Source organism: Triturus cristatus, chromosome 11 (genome assembly GCF_964204655.1).
Source record: "Triturus cristatus chromosome 11, aTriCri1.1, whole genome shotgun sequence".
Lineage (NCBI taxonomy): Eukaryota > Metazoa > Chordata > Amphibia > Caudata > Salamandridae > Triturus > Triturus cristatus.
The window spans coordinates 576,648,362-576,667,467 of record NC_140594.1 but is presented as its reverse complement, the minus strand read 5'-3'; the positions used below and the strand labels follow the sequence as shown (position 1 = coordinate 576,667,467).

General features: G+C 44.1%; 1 protein-coding gene across 3 annotated transcripts in view; it reads left to right on the top strand.

The window, feature by feature from the left end:
- The window catches only part of PIWIL2 (piwi like RNA-mediated gene silencing 2), a 1,855,951-nt gene that overhangs the window by 164,105 nt on the left and 1,672,740 nt on the right, over window positions 1-19,106 (top strand). For all 3 annotated transcript variants that reach the window (XM_085633754.1, XM_085633756.1, XM_085633755.1), the window contains 2 exons: window positions 9,050-9,245; window positions 9,556-9,652. In XM_085633754.1, the coding sequence (XP_085489880.1) occupies window positions 9,057-9,245; window positions 9,556-9,652 (286 nt within the window). In that variant the 5' untranslated portion in view covers window positions 9,050-9,056. The remainder of the gene's footprint in view (window positions 1-9,049; window positions 9,246-9,555; window positions 9,653-19,106) is intronic.

The following is a 19,106-nucleotide window of genomic DNA, read 5'->3' as shown; positions in this document are numbered from 1 at the left end:
TGCATCTACCTGTGAAGCCAAGTAAGGCAAGTGTTGTGAGCATTGAAGGATGGTCAACAGTGTTGAACACCACCAAGAGGTTAAGCAAGCTGAGGATGCATGATTTGTAATTCTAATCCGCAAAAATATTGTTTTGTATGCCGAAAGTAATTTTATGGAAGTCTTCTTGGAAAGGAGGACAACATCTGACTTTAAATATATTCGCTCAGTGGCCCGAGTTTGCATACCCCCTAGCCAATCAGGTAGAGTGAGAGGTTCAGCTATGCAGCAACCCAGGACATGTACCACACTCCTTCCGTATGTACTATGAATTTGTGACTGCAGGTTGGGTTCTCCCCTCTGCATTACTGCTCGGCTGTGTATCTTAAAGCAGCACATTGTGCAATGGCCACTGGAAAACGTTTGGTTACCATGAGTGCAAAGCACAGAAATCCTGGTAAGACAAAACGTCCCAGAATTTAGCGGTGTTGTGCATTTGTTTGTGCCCTATGCACTCCTCATTCTCCAACTGCAGCGTATGTCATGAATACTGGTCCAGTAGAAAGAAAAGTACTAACAACGCAGTCTGTAATTTTTTTTTCTCTCATGTCGTACCGAAACAGTGGAAGTTTTGAATCCCTTCCTCAGAGATATACGTTTGTCTTTGCCCCAGCAGTTATTTTCGAAAGCAAAATACAATTTTAATCCATCTCCTCCACTTCCCAACCACCTCACTCCCCAGTGTTGGCACAAGTGCAGTCCACCTCACTTGGAAGAAAGGCTACCTCCACCAAAAATAAATTCTAAAGGAGACCTGTGGCTACCACTGGCACAGACTAAATGGTCCATTTTCTTCATTACAACTGAGTATTAAAGCTGTGAATTTTCCTAAAATACTGTGGATGCAAGAATTAATGATTTTCTGACATGCTGCTATTATGGAATCAAACTCCATATCTATTTTTTTCACCAACTTGCACATTTCCATCGGCTCTTGGGTGTTTGTTTTCTTGGTGTGTTTCTTGCCTTGTTCTTCCACTTAGCATAATATGCCACTTGACTCTCTCTATCCTCGGCGCATCACCTGCAAATGTATCTTTTCCATTTCAGTCTTATTGTTGTTAATGTTTATTTACTATGCCATCTGCCTCTGACGGGAATCTGCTTGTGTGTTTTGTCAAACTCATTTTTAACAAATTAGTGTGCTCAGTTTCTTGCGGCCATTGATTTCAAATTAAAGTCTGATCAAACAGACATTGACTGCTGAACTGGAATATGCACCACCCGCAGTGTTTTGGCCAATCTGAAGCTTAAAGCATTCCGCCTTTAGCTACTGTGATACCAGGATCCTTTTGGGATCCTGTTCGATCTAGCGCAATGGTGTATTGCAGACCTTCCAACCCACACAGTGCCACTGTTTGTCACACAATATTGTCTCCCTTCACAAGGTCATCCGGTGATGAGCTGATATCACACAGTGTGCAAACAATGGACTTGAAAACTCTGCAGAGAGCAGATTTCCAGGTAATTGTTTGGCGGCTCTGGCCAGCTGATGTCCATTTCAGGGTGTAAAACCTCCTTAAGGCATCGGCGGCAGCCTCAAAACCATTGCTTTTTGGTATGGGACTGGTGAGTTAAAGTGCCTCGTGTTGTGCTCAGCACAAAGCCCTAATCCCTCCTGAGCACCACCATCTCCCCTCTAGGTGAACGTTTTCCATGCTTGGAAGGTCTGGTTTTGTGTGTAAATTCAAAGAAAACAAAGTACAGAAACGTATTACTGAGTAAACTAATAATTGAAACCACGTTTGCAATGGTCTGTACAATGAAGGCACTGGACTGCAGCATCTGACCCCCTGTCGTAAGGCGAATAATGTCTATCATGTTTATCGCTGAGGAGCAACTGGTTTGGTCTAGGTAACCTGTACAGATTAGGAGTGGGCAAAGTTTTTTAGTTTAGTTTTCGTCTTGCAGGATACCTAGTTCTCATAATTACCTTGGGTTTTATGTGGGGTTCCACCCTGCTACACAAGGGTGGCCATCAGTGTTACAATTAGGAATTTCTCAATCCTTTACATAACAGGAGTCCGTTTTTTCCTAATCTTGTCTCGGGACAAATGATCTTGCATAAATGTACCTCTCAATCGTCCAAATTATCCATGTTTCTTAAAATAGTGTGGTAAGGGTTGCATATGCACATGACAAAGATCTGGTCTACATCTCTGGCTAGACATTTCTGCTCAACACAAACTTCTAAGGACAGAAAGTTATATGCTCAGCAATGGTTATAAAGAAACCAGGAAATGTACAGGAGATCCTTTTTATGTTATGGAAATTACGTGCAGACCTTGTTATACATGTAGTGGTGTAAAGGTTCTAGACACAGCTGTCAATCTGCCCCATCTCATTCTGGTGACTATGGGCAAGTCCTGCATTTTCTAAGAGTGGGCACATTTTTTTTAATTTTTTTTCCCTCCAGAAATGCCATGAAATTCTATGAATATATCACAGTGAAATCCCTCCTGTTAAAAAGTCTGGCCAGATACTGACAGGAGACCTTTTCTTGCAGGAGACATTTACAATGGCAGTGAAGCAAAAGATTTAAAAATAGGTCAAATGAAAGCTGTGTGGAAAACATAGTAACAATGACACTAGTAAAATGGGGGAAATCGGGAATTGTGGGTAATGAATGCCAGTTTAAAGAGAATGTTGGCATCCTGGAAAATCCAATGGACTTCTTTCATGATAAGGGGGAAATATGGTTGGATTACCCATCCCGAGAGGAGAAGCGTTGTCTTCCGCCTATAAGGTAAAGTGCGATTCATAACCAGCTAAACCTCCTTCATCTTATATTTGGCGCCCTTTTCTGTCACCTGGCAACCCTTCTCTGCGGTACGCTGCAGAGATGCAATGGGACTCGAGTCAGTCTCTCTTGGAAGCATACAGTGATTTTAAGAAGTTTCCATTCCTGAGTGCTTCTCCTCGCAAGACCTCCATCGGTTGCTATTGCAACACAGCACAGGAAATCCAGGAACAGCTCCGCACATTTTCAGTAAAAAGGAACATCTTTGCTCTGTCTCGTGCTTTAGCCTACCGTCGAGTTTTCACGCTAAGGAAACCTGGGGTGCCAATTCATTATAGCCCTTCAAGAGGCACATATTTCAGCCTCTGCAGTTGCTGGGAGCGTAGTGTGGTGGCATCAGTGCATCAATACAGTGATGTCACTGCACCCTGCACCAGCTAGAACTCCCTCTAACTGAACAAGTAACGTGGTGGGAGGGGTGAGGGATGGGACGGAAGGCACTTACCAATATCAATACAATGATTATAACAAAGTATTAAACATTTAAAAACAAGTTTTAAAAATGGAAACCATATTTGTGAAAAAACAAGAAACACTGAAGTCTTAAAGATTTAAATGTGTCCTCTGAGAAGGTAGGATTTATCATTTTGCAACACTGTGTATAATGTTCTGTATATCAACAGTAGAGGGTAAGGAGAGGATGTGGCGCAGCTGTGAAAACTGCTGACTGGGGAGCTGTTGATTTGTGTTTGAGCCTCAGTGTCGGCTCAACAGCCTGTGAATCTGGGCAAATCTCCCCCATGCTCGCGTAAATTAAATACCAAAAAGCAACGATCTCGGAGGAGTGGGCTAGCAGTTTTGTGGGAGGGGCGAGAGGGTGGGAATAGACGTTACAGTCAAGTGAAGCATAATGTAAATTAAACAAAAGACAACAAGCAGTGTGCGTGGCTGCTCGCTCCCGTGCAATACTCCATGCGAGTTAACTTATGAGGAAAGGTGGGACATGCACCAACCAGTAGCCATTTGCAGGCTATGATTTTTGAGTGGCACAGACGAAAGCCAATTCAAAGCGGTGGAACGAGTCAGACCTTACAAAGTACATACAACATATCCTGCAGTGCAAGCGCTGTAGGCATGACCTAAAAATGAATTGGAGGAGTTTACTGTGGACTTCATATGGCCACGTTTTTAGAGTTGTCCCATACGATATGCCAACTCATGCGTGTGTAGTACATCATCATGGTAAGAATCCTAATAATTACGTAGCATTACCTGAAATTCAATACGTTTAAAAATGACCTACCTAATTTCTGTTCATTTGACTTTTCTTTGTCGAAGCATGGTCAGTACACAGCGAAAAAAATCATTATTTGACTGGGCTTGTTGGTTGTTTCTGGGTTTGTCATATTTATGAGCAAATTAAATACTGTTCATCTCATAGACTGCTAGAGTCTAGCAGATGTAATTGCCTGTTACTTTTGTCGGTCAGTCTTCAATTAAAAAGTTACAGAGGTGAACCTTGTCACGGTCTCTTTTTTGGATTTACATCAAATATGTTTTATTTCATCAGTTAATTTCTTTGTTAAAACATTGAGCAATCTACACAAATGACCCTTTGCTGAATTAAGAATTACGTTTAGTTTATTTGTTAGGAAAAAAATGCTTTAGATCACAACAGCAAACATGCAGCAAACAAACAACAAGCATTTGTAATGCAACAGGTCTCGCTTTTACGCGAGTCTGAGCTATTGGCATTGTAAATGAAAATACCTTTTATTTAGGTTTTGGTTTTTGAAACATAAATAGAACGTATTGTCATTTCCAATGCCAATAGCCTAAATTTGCGTAAATGCGAGACCTATTGCATTGCAAATGCTTGTTTAAAGTCTGACATGATTTCAGTCCTCCTGGACCTGCCTAGGACATCCCTCATTTAAATGAACAAGTCAACAGAGGGGAGGTGAGAGAATTCCAGCTCTGACCTTTCAGGCAAAGAACACCAGTGAGAGAACACGAGACAGGGAGAGAAAGATGCAGAAATATGTAAGGGGTTGATGGGCGAGATAAAGAAGGTGGGAGAGCAAGACACACCAAAAAGGGGACTAGGGAGAGAAATGAACAGGGGTCAACAATAAGGGAAAGGGGAGCTTGAGCAGGGGTAAAGAAAGGAAAAAAATGGCGGGTCAGGAAAGACAGCAGAGAGAAGATGAGAAGAGATCAAGACGCAAGGGTGTAACAGTACAAAAGAAGGAACTAGAGACAGTATACACGGATGCTGGCCAACACTGAAGGTTGCAAGAGAAAAAAGTGCAAAAAAGATAATGAAAGGGGAAGGCCTGATATTGGAGAAGAGCACATGAAAGCCTGCATATCCATGACCACAAGAGAAAGGATGTACAAGTGACAATAGACGGGAAGGAGGAAATGTGACCGGGAGCCAAAGACAGTGAAGAGAAAAAGAGCGAGAATTTAAGTAGTAAGAGAAGACAAAAGAAGAGCAAAGACAAACAAAGAAAGAGTATGTGGATATTTTGAGCCTTAGAGTGTAAATGAGTTCCCTCTGAAATTGGAAGTAAGCAATGGCCGATTTTTATGCATGCACTGCACTGCACTCAACACTTAATAGATATAGAAGAGTTAACAAACAGACCAGTGCATGGAAATGTCTAAAAAATTGTGTTTCTTGGCATGCCCACGCTCGTCACCATGACTTTAGAAGCAGTTGTGTCCCTCCCAGGGAACTACGAAAGCATCTTGTGACGGTACACTGCCTCTGCCCATTGGGGTTAGATCAATACATCAGTGGAGTGTGATGCCATCGTGGAGGTCATGAGAACGCTCCTGAGGGCATGATTACTTTTCAGTAACACTGACCTTTCAGAAAGGGTCATTCCATTCGAACAGGGCAAGATTCCGTCATAAAACTAGTGAAGGAACAGGAAGATGGCAACAGGGGCAAAGATCGGAGCATCACGGAAGTAAAAAAAAAAATTAAAACAATATATCGAATTTCTATCAAGAGCGGATATAGAAAGACATCGAATACTGCATAAGTGACAGAATTACACAGACTTTCCTTAGTGAGAAAAAATATAATCTGCCCACCGAGTCACAATTCCATCTGCCCCCCTTCGCCCCACTCACCCGTAAGGTTCATGCAGAAGGGCTGCCGCTCCTTCCACTGCCTCCCGTGGGCCCCTGTGCAGTTGCTCCGGTCACACTGGCTCACACAGTCCCGGTACATGGGCTCCCTGTCCCCCTGGGAGGCGCCAGCCACCCTCAGAAGGAGCAGCAGCACTGCTGCCCGAGCCGTCATCCGCCCACAGGATGGAGAAGCAGGAAGCTATCTTTGGACCCAGAGGAGGAACAATAACAACAGCACACCGGAAGAGCATGTGGAAGGGGAATGCAAAAAGGGAACCCCACCGGAAGTGACTTCTATCAAAAGACAGAAACAGGAATATACCAGAAGAGTCGGGGGTAAATAAGGAAGGTCTGCGGTCAGGCGAAGTGTAAACAGAAGTGTATTTATATAACAAGTGGCGACCCGCCCACCACCTCGTGAGAAGGGAGAAGTGAAGAGACGCAGGGTGCATGACGAGCAACAGACGAGTCCAGTCTGTGTGGGCGGGGCCTAAGGGAGACCGGACGGCCACCAAAAAGCCTCACTTTCAATCGGAGGCCAGCCTTTACCATAAAGGATGACGCACGCCAATCAAAAGCATGGGCAGAGCTTCGACTCCATTTCCGAAAGCAACCCCACGACAATAGATCTCGCAGAGCAATCAGCGCAAGCGCTGCGACGCTAGTCGAGACCTAAAAATGAGTACGCTAGGGTGAATAGTGAAAAGCGCTGTGCCTTTTATATTTTGACACGTTGAGACTTCAAAATAGAAAGCAGAACAATTATAAATCAGTAGTTAAAATATTGTGCAAGCAAAGTAAATACATCAAAGAACACACACTGGCTCTCAATTTCATGCTAAATGTCATGCGACACTGCAGTTTTCCATAAGGACTACTTGATTTGATCACCAAAATCTAATGAGAGCTCAAATGACACAATGAAGCCATGTGCAAATGTCTTGACTGGTAGCTCATCGAGGCAATGGTAAAGCATGAAAAACACATTAAAACAGATGGATGTAGAGGGCTGCCCCAAAGCTATCTAGATACCTATTTATAATTCTTTTTGATGTATTAATTGCAAAAGTTATCGCACAGACAGCTAAAGAGGTCTTTAGCGAGACCTAACTAAATATTTTCTCTCTGCCTCTGAAATCTGGTAAGAGGGCTATTGATTCCTTTACAAACAAAACCCAAACAAAAACCACTTTCTTGTAGCTCACTTTTCTCTTTTAAAAATAAAAAAATGTTGAAATATTTGTCCTATTTTCTCAAGCCTATCCAGGTTCAATTTATTTTGAGATTTACAGACTGCTATGTGTCTCTTATTGGTCTCTTGAGAAACTGTGTGAGGTGCAAACAAGAGTTGAGTTCAATAATCTTCTAAAACCACTGTACCCGGCGGTGCCCAGTCTAGTTGAATACATACTGTAGCAATTCAGAAAAGTGGCCATATTTATTTTTAAAAATATTTTCATTAGTGTCTGTATAAACCTAAGAAAACAACCTTCCACCGTCAGCAGCAGTTAAATTTGACATCATATAACAAAAACTAATCTTACCGAGATCTCCCCCTCCCCTCCCACCCCTCCCCTTCCCCCCCCTCCCCGACTGCCCATATGTGGCCTGTCAGCAGTACACCATGTGTCCTTGAGTACCTCTGGCTGGTCCTCCCGGTGATCCCAAACCTTTCACCGGGGGTAGTAATTCTCGAAATAATTCCAAAGCGTGCCCTATTTTTGGGACAGCCCTTCCTGCTTATACCACTTTCTTGGCCAAAATGCACTAATCAATATCTTTTTTCCAGTCATTAAAGTCCGGTGGTTTCCTGGTGCCTCCACATTGAGCAATGTTCCACTTTGTCTCACTTAGGCCAAGGGCTGTCCATATTTTTAGATTCTTAAAGGCTTCACTCTCACCCGATAAGTTCAGGAATCTCTTTACAGAATGCCTGTACTACAGGTCATTTCCATAGGACATAAAAGAAGGAGCCCACCTGACCATAGCCCAGACGACACAGCTCTTAGTCACTCATTCCCATCTTGAATCCAATCACCCTAGAGTAGTAGGAATGGTGCCGAATGTGGAGCTGGGTGTGCCTAAACCCATACAGTATCGCAATGTCCTGTGGGGCTCCCAGTACCTCCTCCCACTCCCTGTCCTCAAGTTCCCTAATGTCTCCCTCCCAATCGTCCTTAACTGCTGCAGTGTGTTAAGGGATTTGAACTGGATTTTTTTTAACACTAACGATATAACCTTTTGGGGGGGGGGCGGGTCCGTGAGTAGCCAATCCTCCAGGGATGCGGAGTCTGCTAGTTCTATTACCTTCTGTACATAGGAGTCGAGGGCATGTCTGACCTGCAGATTGTGGTAAGTTTCGATTTCCACCAGCTGGACCTCCACCTGAATGAAGATGAAGAGGCTATATTTATTTTGTGCCCCTAGTCTTGGGTTCAGATTTCCACAGTCTACGTCCAAATCCAAGGGAATCTTTTCAATTCCCAACATGTTTTTTGTGGGCTAGGGAAGAGGAGCAGTTTGCAGATTTGGCCTGGATATCTTTTGTGGATAATTATGAAGGCTTGAACAGTCCCAAATGTAAAAAAATACAATGAAAAATGACTTTGGCTAAGCCAGTATTTCTAACTTGTCTACTAAGACATGAAAAGAAGGCACAAATAAATGCTGTTTCACTTATTTATTAAATTATTTAAGTAAAAAATATTTTTTAATTGGTCCATGGTAGTAGAAGCACTTAGTTGGAGGCAGAACAGTACACCGAGTAGCATGACTGTGTGATAAATATTCCTCGAGATTGATTCAAATTTTATTGACATTATCTCAAAGCAATGGCAGAAAGGGACTAATGCAAAGCTTCACGTTTGTGAATATTCCAAGGTTGTTCCGCCTGACCTAAAAAAGGCTTCGCCCCATGGAGGGGAAACCCTTAGTAGTCACAGTGTTAATCCTGTCCCTCTCTTATTGGAATTTGACTTTTTTCTTTCAAGCAAATAAAAAGATATGAATTTAAAGCTCAATGAGTGGACATTTTTATTATTTCTAAAAGTTTGTGATAACGTCAAACCTGACTGCTGCGATCTTGGAATTCAAGATAATTCTGACTGAAAAATGTTTCTTTGACAGCATTAATATGGATCCTTCAAGACCCCCATTCAGAGGTGGTGCTTTTCGCATGCCCTTCATGGGGCGCATGCCTTCACCTATTCAACAAGACCCTAAAGCAGATGCAATGTCTTTTGGGAGAGCAATCCCGCTGTCGCGAGGCCACCCTTTGGAAATGGCACGAGGAGTTTGTGCACCAGAGGCGCAAGCAAAGCAGGTAAGCACTTGGAAGGGAGTCGTAGGTATAGACTACGCTATTGCACCAGCAAGCACAAGACAAGTACTGAAGTGAGATGCAATTGTTGTCATGATAGTTTAATAAATGTGAGGTGCAGAGGAATAAAATGCTAATGTTGTGAGTACCGCTGACTGCTTGGCTTGTGAGTTGACATTTGGGTCCAGATCCAGGGTCCTATGGGAAAAGGGAAAAATGTTTAAACAGAAAAGCTGCAAATTTAATTAGACTGACACTACTAGTTAATGAGCCACTTTCTGAGTACTAATGCTAATTTTCTGTGTTTTTAAAGGTGCCTCCTTCTACAGCAGAGGTCCTGCCCTCCATGTTCCAGAGCTTAGGGTTTGAGGCCCAGGCAAAGCCTGCTGGTGGGTTATCATTTCCTCGTGGTAAGTTTCAAAGACTAGCAGGTACAGTTCTTCAAACATCAGTTGTGCTTGTGCCTTTGTTTTCTTCTGTTTCTGCGGATCTATCTTTTTGACAATGAATCTTTAGTTGAGATTTATTTTTGAAGATGTGGTTGGAAAAATACAATCTCAAAACGCACAAAATTAAGTTGATTTATCGATTTGAAATTTTTGTAACAACTTTGGAGTGTATTCTGTATAGTTGGAACTAAGTGGTATATTCTTGTGAGAATTCCTCCCGACCGTTTATAACATCTTTGAATAAAAGATAAAATTGTGCTATCTGGAAATACGCTTTATCATGACTTCATGTCATGTAAAAACACACTACACCAAAATTACAAACATATACCATCTGCCTTTTTCATCACCATCTTATTTCTGCAGTTTCCAATTTGCTTCTGCCTTCGGTTTTATTTTTACATTTTTGTGTACTCTTTGGTTTACCTTCCTTGATTTCCATTTATCATTTCCTACATAGTCCTTTAGCCCTGCTTCAGAAGATTGTTTCTATTGCCCATTCCAATGTGCACTATCAAGATTTTGGTTATTTTTACTAAATGCACAAACATACTGGTGGGCTTTGCTTTATACCATTGTTCTGCCCCGCCTTCGTTCTTCTCTGTAGATGAGTCAGTTCTCATTCTTTTTTTTCTGGGTGATCTATTTCCATACAATTATATTACCACTCACATATTACGTTTTTTGGCCCATTCAGCACGTGGAATTCAGCATTACTTGCTCCTAGCACGAGTTCCATGCTCTGAATAGCACTTGCCGCTCTCACACTGACATGCTAGCTCCTTCTCAGCATAGAGTCTTGCAGGCCATGCTCCTGCGACTCTCATCCCGCATCTCCACTGCTTGCCACTTGCCTCAATTCATGGTCCCTGCAAGTCGCGTCCTATTACTTATTGCTGGCCTCCCTTACCTGGTACTTTGTTACCATGTTTTTTAAAAAGAGAGATTAAGCTTTATGCAAAAGTGAGGGGGACAGATTCTCCCTTAGCTCTGCTTTAAAAACAAATATAATTTCAAATTGCGACACCCCATAGCTCCAATAAAAAAAATAATGTATTGGCTAACTTTAAAAAAAGATAAAGAAAAAACTTACTCTCACAAAAAATTGAGAATACGCTTGTTTTGTTCCTTTGGTGTAGTTTGGCAGTGCTGTTGCATAGCTGAATTTTATCTTGATTAAATCTTTTTTAAAAGACTGACTCATAAAATTCACTTCTTATTGTATCTGTTCCTTTTGGTATATTGCCCCCTTGTGGTGCTCCTTTGTCTATGATAGCCCGACTGCACAGTTTCCCGTCATCATGGTACCAAGCCTGCTTCACCTCTCACATCCACCTCTTCCCATAGAATCCCACAATGGTCAACCTTCAAAGTCCCATCTGATAGAGACTTCTAGCTGCAGAATCCTTAGCTTAGAATATTCCTTAGGCATTAGACTGGATCTGGAAACTTTTGAGCTATCCCCTTGTGCGTCGGCAGGTGGTGTAATTTGTTTCAGCATGGCTTTGTTGGCGTCGTCTGCGCTAGAAGTACAGTGCGTTGTGCCTAAACAGGCGCAACCCAAACGAGCTGACCTAATTTCCTTATTTTCCCTGCCATAAGTGCGGATCTGGATCGAGACCCACTCAGTCACTTTTTGACTGACTGCTTTCGACTCTTTTGTATAAAAAGAAATTAGATGTCGTCTCCGGAGCAATCCACCAGGCTCAGTTGTTGAACAGACCCCCACTTGGTGTGTTTCTCTGGTGCCTTGAGAGGGACTACAAGTTTGCATCATGTGCTGAATGCAGTGCCATGAACCAAAAGGCAATCCACGAGCGGGCCATGAAGCTCTTCACCGCTCGCCAAGGGACTCTGCGCATCTACAGGTCCCATTTTGCATGGGAGATTTTAGGACCCCTTACAGTCTCACTTGTGTCAGTCATTGTCACGCTCCAAGACTTCATCGGGTAAGTCCCATTAGAAGTCGTCCAAGGAGTCAAAGCTTTCTTTGACTTTTGTGCATCGTTCCCATTCTTTGGACGGCACAGGGGAACAAGGCCACAAATTGCGACCTTGCTTGCAGGTGGTTTCTGTGCAGCCAGCACCGGAAACCTGGTCTGCTCTGCTCCAAACCCCTCTGGCGCACCTTTTGGTCCCACAGGTTGTGGAGGGTTTTCAACTGGGGATCCGCTGCTGGGCCCGCCCTTGGCACCAGTCGACCCCTTAGGATCCATTGATAGATCCAGATCGGCCGAGGCTGCTGTGGACTGTTCCAGTGGTGCTATTCCCATCGCCACGACCTCATTGTGATTTGCGACTCCGATACAGAGTCGGATTGACATCGGTCAGGCACACAGCTTAAATTGGAGACATAGCCCTATTTCACTGAAGGGCTTACTAAGGAACACTAATGGAGGGGTTCTGAGGATTCCTGTCACTACACTGACCCCCTTGCAGAGTCCATGGCTGAAGACAACTGGTATAAGGACCTGGCTAATGTTAGTGGTCTGGACACCTCACCAGACCCTAGACTCGTCTCTCTTGTCACAGTGGCTACGGAGGAGGGGGCTTTCTTAGCAATGGTGGTCTGGAGTGTGTGTGAGATCCTCAACCTGCAGCTGCCAGGGTTGAAGTCAAACCTAATTTGTTGACGGAGGTGCTTCACAGGGGGGTATCCCCATTAGAACACTTACTACCCTTCATGGGAGCCCTCACTGAGTTCCTGCTTGGGGCCTGGGTCAAGCCCTGTACTTGCACCCCTGTGCACCTGGCCATTGTTTGTGCCATCGCCCCGCTCTCAGCCTTCCTCTCCTAGCACCCCACCCGGGAGAGCCTGGTGGTCCAGACCTCAACGTCTCAAATCAATCCAGGCGCATTCTCGCACCAGAGGATGGAAAATCGAAGAGGCTACACACCTTCAGTAAGAGTTTTCTCTTCCGTCAGCCTGGCACTGTGGTCCATGACCACCAAGTGCTTATTGGGCCATAAATCCTATTTTCTGTGGGATATGGTTGCGCAAGTGCTGCCTATGGTCCCGGATGTGACCCGGGCCATACTCCCCAAGCTATTGCTGACAGGCGAGACTCAGCAAAGATCCCAGCCATTTAAATTTTGGATACGACCAACTCACTGGAGAGAGACATTGTTTCTTTGTTGGTGCTTCCACATTACAGCTAGTTGAGGAATACTGGCTTTTCAGGGGATGTCCTAGCCTAACTCATGGACATGTCCTTCAAAGAAGCCCATGTCTTTGGAAATAAGATGGATTTGGCCTTTGTAAGATTCACAGACAGTAGGGCCACTGCTAGTATGTTGGGGCTCTGTGTGCTCCCACGACAGCCGCGTTCCACCTTGCTCCCTTCCGTGGCTACGGTAAGGGCTACCAGCCGCGCTCTTTCCCTATAGCCACCAACGCCACCAGGCTCAGTTTATTCATGGCCGCGGACATGGCTTCCACAAGCCTCATGGGACCCAAAACCAGAGGTCCGCCTTTGTTGTTCACCAAAGGGATGGCAGTGTTTGCAGCGCATCTGCTGAGGTCAGGGGTTTCAGTCTTCCCCTACCTTGATAATTGGCTTTTGAAGGCGTGCTCTCCCCATGCAGTTGTCCACCACCTGCTGACTACAGTGATTTCCTGCATTCACTATCAATGTGCCAAAGTCACGCCTGACTCCCTGTCAGATGCTCCTTTTCATTGAAGCTGTTCTAGGTACAGTGCCATATCGGGCTTATCCTCCGGAACAGCGAGTCCAGGATATTTGGGCTATGATACATATGCTTCAGCCTCTATTCTGGATTTCGGTAAGACTGACTCTGAGACGGATGGGTCTCTTTGCCTCTTGCATTCTGTTAGTAAAACATGCCCATTGGCATATGCAGGCTCTGCAGGTGGACTTGAAGACCCAGTGGGCACAGCATCAGGGGATTCCTCTGACCTGGTACAGATTTTTAAGGGACCTGCTAAAGACCTGCAGTGGCGACCCACGAATCATGATTGGGTTAGCGGCAGACCTCTCTCTGCTCCCCTCCCAGAGCATATAGTAGTGACAGATGTTCCACTTCTGGGTTGAGCGGCCAGAGGTGGAGATCAGAGTGCTCTTTTCTCTGGTGGAGACTCCGCTCCACATCAGTCTGTTGGAACTGAAAGCGATCTGACTTTCATTGAAACCCTTTTGTGCTTCCACTAAGGGAAGGCTAATTCAGTTGTTCATGAACAGCACCCCTGCCATGCGGTATTGCAACTCAATGGGATGGGGTTGTGGACCCTATGTCAAGAGACTGCATTTCAATGCCAAAAAGTTAGGAAATGTTCCTGGTGGTTCAACATCTGGCAGGCTGTCTGACACTCGAGCAGATAAACTCAGCAGTCGATGCCTAGTGGATCACAAATGGCGTCTTCATTCGCAGATGGTGCAAAGTCTCTTTCAAGAGAGGAAAGAATCTTGGTTAAATCTATCCGCCACCACTGAGAACGTGCAATGTCAACACTTTTGCGTGCTAAAGTTTCCAAGGCAGCTGTCGCTCTAAGACTCATTTTGTCTTGAGTGGAGCTCAGGACTCCTGAATGCCTTTCTGCCTATACCGCTCCTGTCCAGATTTCTCAAGAAGATCAAGAACGATAAGCGCCTGCCCAGAGGGCAAGTTTGTGGCTTGGTGTACATCCAAAGGAGTTAATCATCTGTCCTGCACCCTTTTCTGAAGTTCTCCTTTTCACTCTTTCTCTGGCCTGGCAAGTCTTTGCTTTGGGCATAATAAAAGGATATCTGTCTGCCATTTATGCTTTCGTACAGTTGCCGGATCAATCTTCCCTGTTTAAGTCACCTGTTGTGACCAGATTCCTTAAAGGTTTACAACAAAGGTTTCCTCCTACGCCCTTCATTATTGCCCACTGGAATTTGAATTTAGTTCTCACCTTCCTCATTCATTCCCCCTTTGAGCCGATGTGCAGCTGTCCTCTACGGCTCCTAACTCTCAAAGCTGTCTTCTTTGTAGCAATAACTCTGCCAGAAGGTTTAGCGAATTGCAGGTGCTTTCATTTAACCTTCGCTACCCCTCATTTTATCCAGATAAGCTAGTTCTTAGAACTCTATCATCCTTTTTACTAAAGGTGGTCACATCTTTTCACATCGGGCAGATCATCTTCCTGACTACCTTTTTTAGCCCCCCTTTATTCAACTAAAAAAGACCAGACACTCCACCACCTGGATCCAAAAAAGCGTTGTTATTCTACATTGATTGCACCAAAGATATCCGGGTGGATGATCAACTTTTGTTGGTTTTACAGGGGCAAAGAAAGACAATTAAAAAAAGAACCATCTCTCGATGGATCGTCCTCTGCATTAAGATCTGCTACGGAGTGTCCAAGAAATAGCCCCCTCAGGGCTCAGCAGCCCATTCCACCAAAGCTAAAGCTGCAACCACTGCTTTAACTAGAGTGTCCCAGTACTGGACATCTGACAGGCCTCTATGTAGTAATCACTGTGATCATTCCTTAAACACTACAGCCTAGACAGTCCGGTCTGACGAGATGGGGATTTTGCCTGTTTTGTCCTCCAGGGCTTCTTAGTTTAAAACGGTCAACAGACCCACGTTCCTTACTGACCCGCCCAACCTCCCTGTTCTTCAGGACCTCACTTTTGGCACACCAGATGGGCACTGGGGTGGTGGCTATATAGCCATCTCACACGTCAATTACTGTGCAGTTGGCGCCACTAATTGCTGAAATACTCCACTTGCTGGTGCTCAAGGAAGGAGATTGCTCAAATTTTTCCGAATCTAGTAAGGTAAGGATTCTGCGGCTAGATAGAATCTTTACCAGATAGGGTGTTTCCAAAAGTAAGTAACTTGTTCATCTTTCCCAGATCTGTCTAACATACTCCACTCTCTCAAAACCGCTTTTTGTGAAGATAATGTCTTACCATTGCCATACATCAGATATCTCTCTGGGGATGCTGTACCCCTACTTACCATTGTCAGTGCCTACCTCACTCAAGACTTCTTCCTAGAGGCTCCCAAGACTGGTCAAGTCCTCCCACTCCAAAAGAAACCTACAGTAGATTGTAATGACCTCGCAACTACCGGCCCATCATTCACCTACTGCTCATCGAGAAGATCTTTGATAAAGCTGTCTATGTACACTTCCAAGATCATATCAATGGTGACCATCTCCTGCACAACCAACAGTCTGGCTTTAGATCATGCTGCAGCATGTAGACCACCATCTTGCACTTTGTAGATGGTGCCCTCTTTACCACTGAAGATGACCACTTGTAGGAGGCTGGATTGTTATATGGTGCTCACTTATGTAAGTGTAGCATCCTGCACTAATCCAGACAACCCTTATGGTGATTTTAGTGATCTTAGCCAACCATAGAAAGATCTCTAAGTGGTAGCTGTGGAGAGTCCAGAAGGAGTGTAAAGCAGCTTGTTTTACCAGAACTTCATCTTATTGGTATAGATTAAGTGAAAAAGAACCTCACAAGGTATTTATAAAAAATATGTAATTATTATAAGACACTCACTAACACATAACCATATCTCCTACCGGGAGATATAACACAATGCACATAATACTTTGCAAATAAAAGAGGTAAGTAGCACAAATACACGATGTACTCCAGGGGGAGACCAAACCATATACTAAAATAATGGAATTCGAACCACGTCTCAAGACCAGAGTGGACCCAGAAGAAGAAGACGTAGAAGAGCCGGGGACCCATGGAAGCACCCAAGGTGAGTATCTAGGAACCCCACAAAGGTAGTGTGCTGTGTGGGAACACAACCTCGTATTCAAGTCAACGGGTAAGTTGCGGTTTCAATTTTAAAGAAGGACCTTTCCCAGTGGACCCTCAAGAAACCCAGTAGAAAAAAGAAGACTGTCAGAGCCACACCACCTGTGGATACCCTAGGAACCAGGATACAGACACCAGGGAAGCCGGGCATATAGGTGCAAAGTGACATCTGGAACCAGTGTCGAACCCAATGGAGGACTTCAGGAAGATGCCGCTGACGAATAAGGTAAAAGTGTTCGGTGGAACCCAAAGGTGGATTCAAGATGAGTGTTATATTCCATATAGGTACTATAATATAGGCCTCGGTAAACTCATTACCCTTGACCTATATTCTCTCCCTACATTACACTTGTCACGGTTTACAGTGACTGACCTTATACCTAGATATCACACTGCATTAAGAACGCAGGTTTTTCCCTGGTTCGAAATCTCATATGTTATGTATGAGGGTTCTTGGAAGCACAGCAAGACTACCATCGCCTCTATAAAATCTATGAACAAAGTTCAGGCCCGACGTCATCCTTAGGCCAACACAGTAACACAGCAAGGTAGGACCCCATGGGAGATCTATGGGTATATAATCATCACATCTGGCTAAGATAGCTAGAGGAGATCGAGACTTCCCGGCCGACGCACTGACCAGAGACACTGAGGTTCCTGCATGCAGACACTCCAGCTTGCAGTGGTCTAACCTCCCTCGCGGGGTGCCCAACACGAGACCAGGACGGGGTCCCACACTCTCACTTAACGTAAATGGGGTTGACGTATCCTAGAGGGATTAGTGGCTTAACACCTACACCCATGCTAAGTACACTTAGGTACATCTAGACAGGGAGGCATTGTACGCATCTTTTATCATGTGTTTTATATACTTGAATGTATTCCTAATTTTGGTAAGATGGTAGAGCTCTACCATACTTTTACTTTCATAGTACTGTTAATCATTTATATCCTATACTGTCTAATCGTTGTTGCAGCACATCTATTTTACACCAGAGTAACAACTGTTCAATAAATGATTATTGAAAACGCCCAGCTTGTTTTATTATTCGGTGTATTTCTGAGACAGACTAAGTAAGCACGAGTGACTGAGCGAAAGGTAGTACATTGTTTCCACCGTCCCGAGGGATCAGGATTGTCATGTTCTGAGGTTGCCAGAAACTATTCTCTCCTTGGTAAGAGGAAATTATAGTGGCACTGTGAGCTAGCTGATACAGAGAGGCTAACATACCCGGTGGGGGCGATCAGAGTTCGTCTGAAACCAATCCTACAGTGTATGTTGTCTAAACGCGCTGGTCCTGTATAGGTCATATGGTAACTACACGACATGGCGCCACCAACGTTGGTTGGGTACTTACTTAACAGTAGAATCTGAGTAATGCAGTCGTGCTATTCACAGAAATCCCTATTCACAAAACATCAGAGACGTCTGGAGTGGGTAAGCTAAATTCCGACACAGCTGAGTAGGCAAACATCCTATTTATTGGCTGTTGGTTAATCAAGCTTGAACACAAAGTTCCTAAAATTGTGCAAACACCTTATCTTAAACTTCCTGGAATAGTTCTTCCGGATAACACGGGAGGAGTTGTGCAAAATTTGCACCTCTCGGATGAAGAAGAAAATGCAGATGCAATTCCGATTGCAGAGAATTTTAGAAATACAGTCACCCTGAAACTGCTTGCGCATGGTTTAACACCTAGGGGTGGCATAGTCGCTTTCATGATTGAGGCACACGAATCCTACAGAACAGAGGTATTTAATTTGTGGGTTGCATTCCCAGCAGCAAATGCAAGAACAAAAACGTATCACTTCTACACAGAAGGTGATGCACCAGCGAAATATTGTCCATTTGAGGACATAGAGGTTCCGCTTACGTACCTGGAGCACATATACTGGTTTAATGGCGCCCGACCCCATATAATAAAAAGAGTAAGACTCTGTCCGCTCGGAAGAGAAGGAGCAACATGGCCAATATTGGCAACTTATACACCACATCCTGACATTGAAACTATGCCAGGACCAGACTTACTCATATTTCACAAAGAATTAATGAAACTTAACAGAAACATGACGCAATACGTCATGAGGACATTTACAGTCCAGCCAGCAATGGCAACAACAAATACAGCTCAAGTTCAAAATAGTACGACTAAAATTACACCACAAACGTTACACACAGTAATGGGTAAAATGCCTGCAAAACGTGAACAAATGCCATTCTGGATAGCTCAAAAAATAACACAGCTAGAAGCACTATTCCCAAATACTAGTCCTTATTAAGAACACAGAATGCCAACAATCTGCTTGCCCTTGGGGATCACACCACAACTAGAGTACTGTACATCGCGGGGTACAGTTTTCGCTGCCATATATACCAGAACTCATGGTATCCCGTCATTTCATTTTATTTGTTTATTTTTTTTATTGATTTTATTGAGGTTTAAAGTGGTATCATCATATAGCATGACATTGCGAGGCAGGAGTTGTTCATTCGCCACGGTCAGCCGATCTCAACATACATAGTTCATTAGTCTCTCCTCGTGTGAGTCGTATAGCGGATAACCTGAGGTTAATGGCGCTGCAGCGTGTATGGTGTACCAACCGTTCGACAGTAACGGGGGGGGGGGGGGGGTAGGTAACGG